Raw genomic sequence first — 10671 nt, forward strand, 5'->3', positions numbered from 1 at the left:
TGCTAACATTTGTTTTGCAGTATCAGAGCTATGTCAAAAATTATATTCAAAGAGATACTCAAGACATAGATGAGTTCAAGGCAAAATGAAGCAAAGAAAAAAAAAAGATATACTTTATTGTTAAAATGTAATTTTACATTTTTTTGCTTAGAAATTTGTACAAGCCTTGATCACTCACACACATGCACACACATAGTGTTAGAACACACTAACACATGCTTTGTGTGTTGGTTAACAATAGAAATCCCCTATGTTATAGTCATTAGAGTTTATAGATATTGAGTATGTCTTAAAATATTTTATTTATACCCCCATAGCAGTTCGAATTTGGAAAAACTTAAAAGATTAAAGTTGTAGGTCTCTTCAACAGATTTCTAACAAATCTTAAATCACCTCATTCCGAGGTCGGATGAGAAAGTTACAGCCAAAATACTAAAACTAGAATTCTAGAATCTGTGAGTTTACAGTGTAGTCGACTACTATGCCTTGTAGTTGACTATTAAGCAATTTTCTGACTTCACAGAGTCTGTTTAGACTCAGTGTAGTCGACTACTATGACTTGTAGTCGACTACAGATGCAATTTTTTTTTCAGATTTTAGGTTTTAAAAAAGTGACTGTTTATAGCCGTTTTGTGGACATTAATTGGGTTTAAAATTATGTCATTTCAGAGGCTATAAATAGGTTTAAACATCAGAAAATAAGCACCAAGTTTTGCACTTATAAGATTCACATATTGTGCAAATTAACTCTCAAAACTTTTAGTTTTTCAATATATTTTTCTATAAAAGAGAGTTTCTAATATTGTCTTTGTTCCTATCATTCTTAGAGCTTGTTTAGGTAATATTCAAAGAGTTAAAAAGATTGATAAGCTACTGTTACACGTTCACATCCACATCAAGGCTTATAGGATTGGAATTATATATTACTTCAAAGAAAGGTTCTCTCGGTTTATGAGAGGGGTTGATCTCTTGGTCTAGAGGTCGGTTTAACAATTGTCATGGTATTGTTAATTAGGTTTGCAATTTGCATGGTCTTGCAAATTGGTCAGGTTTGTTTTTGATTTTGTAAGGTTTCAAAATCATAGTGGAAACTCTCAAGCGGGATTTGCTTGGGGACTGGATGTACACCGGGAAGGTGGAACCAGTATACATGCTTATGTTTGTGATATTCATTTTTTGAGATTGCCATTCTTTCTTTACAATTTATAATCTACTTTGTAAACTCACCCTCTAGTGTTTAAGTGTAAAGCTTCCACAGATTTTATAAGAACGCATTTTATTCTTAAGGGTCACGATCCTACACTTGGTATACATAAGCAAAAACAGGATCCTACAAATCCCTACGCCAGGTAGTTCTCATGCGTAACCGAGTTATACGTTGGGATACGTCCGAAAAATAACGGGGAATAAAACTTCGTGTTGACTTCCCTTTATTGACCATATTGATGGTGACTTCTAGGAGTTTGTCATCTTGCGCAGCTGATCTTTTTCTACGGAAACACCTTGATTTGAGCTTCGATGCTTCAATGTAGATCCTCTCGAATACCGAGACCCTCTGTGGAGCAATCTTGGGGCAGCTACATCCTGATAATACTACCCTGATCAGTTTGACACACGGACAATGAAAGTTCGTCTCCCGGGTACTTCTCTTTCGAGATTTGTTTGTATCCCCAGCCTAATAATACAACTCATTAGCATGATGACCGGAGCAATCTATCGTGTGTTGGCACGACTTCTCAGGTATAACATGATCGTCTGACGAACACGTTTCCTTCTGAGGACTTGCTGCCTTGTTGGTGTTCTCAAGAGTCATGCGTTTAGAGCCACGCTTTTGTGGGCGCGGGACCTCAACGGGCTCTTGGACTTCGACTCGTAGTCCGATGCAGTCGATTACTGGAGTTTTCTCCTTATGAGAAGGCTTTATATTATCATGAGGGCATGTGCGACCCCCAGCTCGTTGAGTTGCTCGGGGTTCATTCACTGGGCCCAGGCGTTCTTTAATAGGAGTTTTGCCTCGATCTTCATGTAAAGGACCTAGACGATCCCTCAACAGAATTTTAAATCTGGAGAGATCTACACTGCCGTAGGGTTCCACCGAAGGTACGGGAGCGGAAGGAGCGGGATCAGGTAGATACGCCTTAACTGCCTTCGGTGCAGTTTTAGGCGTTGTCTTGGGCTTTGATACCTAAACATGTTTAGATCTTGGTGGCTTTTTGACCCCTTCTTCCTTTTGTAATTCTCGTGCCTTTTGCACAAGGATCTGGGCATGCGCAAGAAGTGCGTGATGCTTCTGGATGCGCTCCTCGAGAGTAGAACGGGTTCGTTTGACACGAACACATTTGTTAATTGGAGGTTGGGAGGAGGATCCCGATGCTTGTTGTGGCGATAGCTTAGCTACTTGGTGCTTTCTGAACTCCAGATCCGCTTGATAACGGAGTCTGTCCCCCTGATCCAAAGCCTTGACGAATTAGCACGCGAGGCGTTGGCGTTGCCTTTGACTTGCCCTCTTTGATAAAGTTGGCGCGCCTTCGGCAATCGACCCCTTGATCGAAGAGGAGTTCAGATCTGCAGATCTTGCTTCATTGGACGCCAGCGGATCATTGCGAGGTGCAACTACAGCAGCGGTAGCGGGGAGATCGCCTTCTTAAGTCTTCAGATCTGAAGACCAGCGGATCTTCCGGGAGGAGGAGACCTTCCTGCGCTTGCGAGGAGAGGCGGATCTGGAGGAGGAGGAGGAGACGTACTCCTCAAACTTCTGTTGGTCGAACTCGTATTCGACCTCTTTAGCCACGGAGATCTTGATCGTCAGCTGCGGCACGACAACCTCGGTGACGAGACTGTTGGCTCCCACTGTGGTCGCCAGCTTGTTTGGGGAGAAAATTATTTTCATTGATGAGTTCATTATAACTTTAGGCGTTACAACAAACTCAAAGAAACATTCTTTTTATAAGACTTTCAACAAAAGATTACAACTTTCTTTCGAACAAACGTAACGAACATTTATCACCCGCTGCTTACATGGGATCTTTGCTTGTGCTGGGGTTTATCCATGGACCACCGAACGATTAGATCTAATCCGGAGTTTCGTTGATTCATGAAGGAATCAAGAAACCGAAGCAATTATCTCGACAACAGCGAGATAACCACTCTTCTCGAGATCACCGCAATGGGGTAATCTTAAGAAAAAGAACCGGGCTACAGATCTGACGAACTCCTCTTCTTTATGCCGAAGAATTCGCTGATATCTCCTCCTCCTCTCTGAAATTCGTGGCTCTTCAGTCCTTAATTCAGCAGGGCTTCGCCGACGCTCGAGAATTCTAGATCTGAAAAAATGAAGGCCCTAGGGCTGTATTTATAGGCTTTGGGACCTCTGTTTTCGGATAAGAACGACCGATTCACTCTTATCTTCAGTTGTAACCACTTTTATCACATTCTTGGATAGATTCAGATCAGTTGGAACAAATCCAAGTGGTTAACGTCGAAAAACAGCTTAAAACTGCCAAAAATCGGTTTTCGGGGGTGTGGACACTCGTGGGTGTCTTGGCCTGGCCGAGACACCTGAGGGTGTCTCGCTGAGGCCTAGAGCATTGTTTCGCGTATTCTGTCCGTTTTCGCCGTATCTTTGCCGTCTGAACTCAAAATTACGTGATTCAAAGTGTGTAGGAAAGCCGACAAGAAGATCTACAAGCTCCTATAGTTGGATCATATGTGGATCTGATAGGATATGAAGAGCACTTCGTCTTTTGTAAGCGGTGTGGAGCTCCCGACCAGTTCATGTTTTCGTTATTCTGAAGTTTCGTTGCTTCGCATGGTTCATCGACTCACTTCATGTGCTTGTCGATGTCAAATGAGCTTCTATAACTCGGATAGCGACGTTCATCATCTTCTCTCTGTCTCGAGCCCCGTGCGAGGACCTACAGGCAATTTTTGGCGCCTACAACCCTTATTTATAATAAACACCTACCCACTTGCTAATAGGTTTTAACTCACAACCTGCTTAACCTAACAATGTGCTTGGATGAGGGCGTAACCAAGGGTAAGGGAGAAAAATAATACTTAACTCCGTTTGGGAGTTTTTTAAAGGAAAGTAACGGATGGTAGGGGAAGTAAAATTTTCATAAAAATTTTGTGGTTTTGTTCCCCTCCAAATTGAGGTGTAGAGGAGGGTAGTGAAAGTAAACATATTTTATTTAATATTTGACTATCTATCACCATGGATCAACTGCTCATATTTGATAATAAAATCATCATTTTCCATTCCTTTCACTTAGTTAGACCTTCCTAACATGATGAACTAAGTTTCTCTCCATTTCCCCTACTAAACTCCCAAACAAAATATTATTTTTGTCCTTCTCTTCTTTATCTTTTCTTTCTTTCCTTCCCCTAATGAACTCTCAAACGCAGTGTAAAACCTAACAACTTCATCTTCCTCATAATCAGAAACACCTCCAAACTCTTCAATAGTTAACGACAAACTTATATGACATCGTCTAAATTACATTTTTTTAAAATAGAGTCTAATAATACACATCCAACAATAACAATATAACATGCTAGATTACACTCAATCTAACAGGAAAAATAACATAAACTCATGATACAACCTCACAGATCACAAGTTCACAACAACAAAACATAACAACACAACCCCAAGCTCCGGCAATATCCATCTACATCTGCATCCGAGAAATAAGACCACCGTCGGCACCCTCAGCCACATTTCCGGCATCGCCAGCGACGAATTTGTGGCAGTTATTGAACCCGTACCAGACCGAATTCGGGAGAGGCGTGCCGTAGTAGAATGTTTTAGTCCTGTGATAGCCGACTTCGGTGATCGTCACAGATTCCGGCATCCAGCCGTCCCTTCCCTGCCTGCGGAGGTAGATGTAGCATACACCGTGCCCGCATGGCCCCTGAATCTTGAATGTGTCAGTCGAGCATCGCTCGAATGTGCCGCTCGATGGATCGTCGAGCCTCGCCGCGTATACCTGGTCCAATCGTCAAGGGTTAATTACAAACATACCTTCTCCGTAAAATTATAACCCTCAATCCTATTTTTGTGTAGCGATAATGTTCTTTGACATGATTTCAGAACAACTTATGTCACAGTCTCAAATCTCACTAACCGCAAATTCAAAGCGGATCTAGAAAACATAGATACCGTAGAATCTAGATTTAACCCATAAAAAGGGGTTCCGCCTACAATTTTAGAGTTTTGATACAAGGACAAAGTCCTTGGGCACCCCTAGTTCTTGTATTAGTGTTTGGAGTCTTGGACTCTTTCACGATCAAGCAATGTTATTTCTCCCTTATCAAATTTTACCACACTCATATGAAAAATTGTGGTAAACGGCTGTTAGGTGGGTTTTCCAATAAAATCTCAAAGTTTAGCACGGGGTTTGTTGATAATCCCCTAAGGGGGATCCGATATCTTAAACGTTATGAGCGGTTATCAGGTAATCGTCCAAGTTAAAAGGGATTTTCTGATATTTAGCCAAACAAAAAAAATTTTGCTAATCCATCAAAATCTAATTAACCCAAAAACTAAGCCATCGATCTAGAAAGACTAGTATCATTTCAAAAATACCTCGTTGCGATAAACATCCCCAAAAGCAATACTAATATAATCCCTGGTGTATCTCGGTGAAGAGCAGCTCGTCTTTATCGTCACTGTATACGAGCATCCCCTCGACAACAACTGCCAAAAAAAAATCATACCTTTTAATGATCAAATTTAATTATTGGTATATTTTCAAGAGAAGATATCGAACAAACCGATGATTGGGCTCACCTGGGGTCGCTGGACCTTGAAGGATGGGAGCTCTTTCGGATTCGGGTTAACGGGTACAGAATCTGAAGATGAGAGCGTGAAGAGGAGTGAGAGTGTGAAGACGATGGTGGTGGTGATCTTGGAAGTCAAACCCATTCTTTTTGGCTCTCCAACGTGACACGAGCTCTCTTTGGTTGGTTGGGGTTTTTGGCTGCTCCCCAAACTCCCAGGAATTTATAGCCTTAAAAAAAAAGGACTTCCATCGCAGTGGGATTTATTACTAGGGTAAATCGTATGATCTGGCTCCATCTGTAAGTTGACGAAGCTTCCGCGCTATAATAACAATTTTTCACTTCAGACCCATTTTAATTGTTTATTATTGAAATCGATCCTTTTTTTTTATTTACCAAAACCGATCCGATTTCGTGATTAGCAGCTTAATCATCTTCCTAATTAGTCAGGGTTGCCAACCCCGACTATTTAGGACATTAATTTTTAGGGTTTAAGGCTTCTTATTAGGGTTTAACATCCTCTTAAATAGTCGGGATTGCCAACCCCGACTAATTAGGAAGGTGATTAAGCTGCTAATCAAGAAATCGGATCGGTTTTCATAAAAAAAAGATTGATTTTAATAATAAAAGAATTAAATGAAGCTGAAGTGAAAAATTGTCCGCGCTATAAATATATGATAATGACAATTATCACCCCCGCTGAGGATACAACTGTCTGAAAACTCGGGGATCGGTATTTTATTTTTATTTTTTTGATACTCTTGCAATTTCATCCCTCTTGCTAGCCCTTAATTTTGAAATATTAGTCCCTCAAATTCTAGTAATTGCTCATTAGTCCCTCAGTGAATACTTTTTTCGACCTTCCTCTAAATCGAACACCTGAGCTAATACCGCGGTACCGTGTAGGTCAATTTTGCTCGCTTTCTAATAGGAAGATATTTTATATCATTCTTGGCAAGATTATTGTAAGTATCTATTCATATTAGTATTAACTATTAAGATGTTAAAAATACTTTTTTACGGACAGGTTTACACTGTAATGCAAACATCTCGTGCACCGGAGAACTTCAGAATCCTTAAGGAAAATGCTAGAGGCATACCCCCTCAACCACACCTTCAACTATACTCCTCTCTCGCTACAGTGCACTGGGGCCCACATGAGAATTTTTAAAAAAATCTCATGTGGGCCCCAGTGCACTGTAACGAAAGAGGAGTGTGGTTGGGGGTGTGACTGTAGCACCTTCCAATCCTTAATTGGGCAGAGACGTCACGAGATTATTATCATCTACCCACTCCCCCGAAGAGAACTGATCATCAACAGGACCTCAACCCCAACCAAGTAAAACCCAGGTTTTACCGTTTTACTAACCACCATTAACTCTAACAATATCCGGTGAACGTGGGAGGGGGAATCGAACGGTACGTCTGAGATGAAATTCCAGTTATACCCTCATTTATAATAAACACCTGCCCACTTGGTAATAGGTTTTAACTCACATCCTGTTTCACCTAACAGTGCGTTTGGATGAGGGCGTAACCAAGGGTAACTCCGTTTGGGAGCTTTTTAATTTTTTTTAAGGAAAGTAAGGGAGGGTAAGGGAAGTAAAATTTTCATAAAAAAATTTTGTGGTTTTGTTCCCCTCCAAATTGGGGTGTAGAGGAGGGTAGTGAAAGTAAACATATTTTATTTAATATTTGACTATCTATCACTATGAGATCAGTTGCTCGTACTTGATAATAAAATCATCGTTTCCCCTTCCTTTCACTTAGTTAGACCTTCCTAGTGCATGATGAACTAAGTTTCTCCCCACTTCCCCTACTAAACTCCCAAACAAAATATTATATTTGCCCTCCTTTTCTTTATCTTTCCTTTCCCTATTTTACATTTCCTTTTCCTTCCCCTAATGAACTCTCAAACGCAGTGTAAAACCTAACAACTGCATCTTCCTCATAATCAGAAACACCTCCAAACTCTTCGATAGTTAACGACTAAATTATATGACATCGTCTAAATTACATTTTTTTTTAAATAAGGGTCTAATAAATTATATGATTCAAGAGAGGTTATAATGATTTTAGAATCTTAACGGCAATTTTTCGATTTAATTTACGTACGTCATGCTAGTGAACCAGGTAACTCAGATATTACTTCTGACGACCCTATAAATTTGTGTGGGCCAAGTCATTAATTGTATGTGACTCTTGATGTATCTAAGCAACAAGAAATGAGGCCGACCAACAATGAAATAAAAGAAAACAGACCCAAAAAAATAAATCCTCGGGGCATTCCGAGAATTGAACTCGGGACCTCTCGCACCCTAAGCGAGAATCATACCACTAGACCAAATGCCCTTGTACGATCAATTTATTTGCAAATTTAAAATGATTTGACCAGAAAAACATGATAACCCAAAATAGCTACAAACTTTGCGTCCCTGCCAAAACAATAACTATCTGAATGCACGCTACAATCCACATTCTCCCTCAGCAAATTTCTTCTGGTAACCAATTTCGAGATATCATACAAAGAACATTCATGAAATTGGCTGAAGCCAAAGGAGCAGCTAACAACATCACTCTAGTTCGATTTACTCGTGTCATAAAAGTAAATGCACCGAGTGTTACTGTTATATGTATACATATCATCACTTAATTAAACCTCAAACGACACAACATTTTGACGCAGCGCGGAAGAGTAGCCTCGGAATCCACTAAAGACAATCTCCGAATCCATGAAGTAAACGTTGTGCGCAGCGGAAATTTCAGCAGCACACAACAAGTGGTATCAGAGCTATAGGTTAGGCTTGGAGCTTGTTTGAAGGATTCCCTGAATGATTCCTATTTGAAGAGTTAGATCGACAACATGAGTAAAATAAGCACATCGGAATCATCTCTTTCAAAGGCGATACAGAGTCTAAGCATCAATAATACAAAGATTGATGTTCAATAAGTTCGACGACAAGATCAATTTCGGATTGTGGAGGTGTCAGGTGATGGATGCCTTGCATGCACAAACTTTGGAGGAGACTCTTGAGTTACAAGAGAAACCCGAAGACATGGAGGATAAGGTTTGGAAGAAGATGAACAGTAGGGCTTGTGGAGTTATTCGGTCATACTTGACACCGGATCTTATTTATGATGTTATGAACGAGACGTCGGTGAAGAGATTATGAGAAACGCTCAATGAGAAGTATCTTACTAAGAGCATTAAGAATCGACTTTACTTGAAGAAGAGGTTTTACCAGTTCAAGATAAAGAGGAGAGTTTCCATTAGGGAGCATGTAAACAAATTCACGAAGCTACTTTCAGATATGACCAATGTGGACATCATGGTTAAGGATGAAGACAAGGCGATACTACTTTTGTGTTCGTTGCCTGAGGATGATTATGGTATGTTCATTCTCACTATGATCAATGGAAGAACTATTATTAGTTATAAGGAGGTAACCTCAGCGTTGATAAATTATGAGTTAAGGAAGAGTGATGGTGAACCCTCCGAGAAGGTATCGGGAGATGCATTAGAAGTTCGAGGCCGTGATCCAAACCGCCGCCAGTTCAACCGCTCAAAATCGAAGAATAGAGGTGGCCAATTTCGAGATATCATACAAAGAACATTCATGAAATTGGCTGAAGCCAAAGGAGCAGCTAACAACATCACTCTAGTTCGATTTACTCGTGTCATAAAAGTAAATGCACCGAGTGTTACTGTTATATGTATACATATCATCACTTAATTAAACCTCAAACGACACAACATTTTGACGCAGCGCGGAAGAGTAGCCTCGGAATCCACTAAAGACAATCTCCGAATCCATGAAGTAAACGTTGTGCGCAGCGGAAATTTCAGCAGCACACAACAAGTGGTATCAGAGCTATAGGTTAGGCTTGGAGCTTGTTTGAAGGATTCCCTGAATGATTCCTATTTGAAGAGTTAGATCGACAACATGAGTAAAATAAGCACATCGGAATCATCTCTTTCAAAGGCGATACAGAGTCTAAGCATCAATAATACAAAGATTGATGTTCAATAAGTTCGACGACAAGATCAATTTCGGATTGTGGAGGTGTCAGGTGATGGATGCCTTGCATGCACAAACTTTGGAGGAGACTCTTGAGTTACAAGAGAAACCCGAAGACATGGAGGATAAGGTTTGGAAGAAGATGAACAGTAGGGCTTGTGGAGTTATTCGGTCATACTTGACACCGGATCTTATTTATGATGTTATGAACGAGACGTCGGTGAAGAGATTATGAGAAACGCTCAATGAGAAGTATCTTACTAAGAGCATTAAGAATCGACTTTACTTGAAGAAGAGGTTTTACCAGTTCAAGATAAAGAGGAGAGTTTCCATTAGGGAGCATGTAAACAAATTCACGAAGCTACTTTCAGATATGACCAATGTGGACATCATGGTTAAGGATGAAGACAAGGCGATACTACTTTTGTGTTCGTTGCCTGAGGATGATTATGGTATGTTCATTCTCACTATGATCAATGGAAGAACTATTATTAGTTATAAGGAGGTAACCTCAGCGTTGATAAATTATGAGTTAAGGAAGAGTGATGGTGAACCCTCCGAGAAGGTATCGGGAGATGCATTAGAAGTTCGAGGCCGTGATCCAAACCGCCGCCAGTTCAACCGCTCAAAATCGAAAAATAGAGGTGGCCATAAGAGTATTGGTAGGAATCAATGTCGTTTTTATAAAGAAGAGGGACATTGGAAGATCGACTGCCCAAAGTTGAAGGACAAAGCCGGGAAAAATAAAGGAAAAACTATACAAGCTTCGAAAGTGAATGTTGTCAAGTCTAGTGATGACAATTCAGATACGAATTCTTCAGACTTTTCATGCTCAGCATTACTGTCAGTTTGTTACATTGACTCTACGGAG

The 10671-nt window shown here is 40.4% G+C and overlaps 1 protein-coding gene and 1 non-coding gene across 2 annotated transcripts; both read right to left on the reverse strand.

The window, feature by feature from the left end:
• Positions 4434-5988, reverse strand: LOC109845584 (embryo-specific protein ATS3A-like). The gene is made up of 3 exons (XM_020414856.1): positions 5792-5988; positions 5588-5698; positions 4434-4988 (listed from the first exon to the last, which is right to left on the reverse strand). The coding sequence occupies exons 1-3, from the start codon at positions 5924-5926 to the stop codon at positions 4671-4673; spliced, it is 564 nt and encodes a 187-aa protein (XP_020270445.1). The 5' UTR covers positions 5927-5988; the 3' UTR covers positions 4434-4670.
• TRNAP-AGG lies at positions 8062-8133 on the reverse strand. The gene has a single exon. It is a non-coding gene; the product is annotated as a tRNA-Pro (tRNA).

Source organism: Asparagus officinalis, chromosome 6 (assembly GCF_001876935.1).
Source record: "Asparagus officinalis chromosome 6, Aspof.V1, whole genome shotgun sequence".
Taxonomy (NCBI): domain Eukaryota; kingdom Viridiplantae; phylum Streptophyta; class Magnoliopsida; order Asparagales; family Asparagaceae; genus Asparagus; species Asparagus officinalis.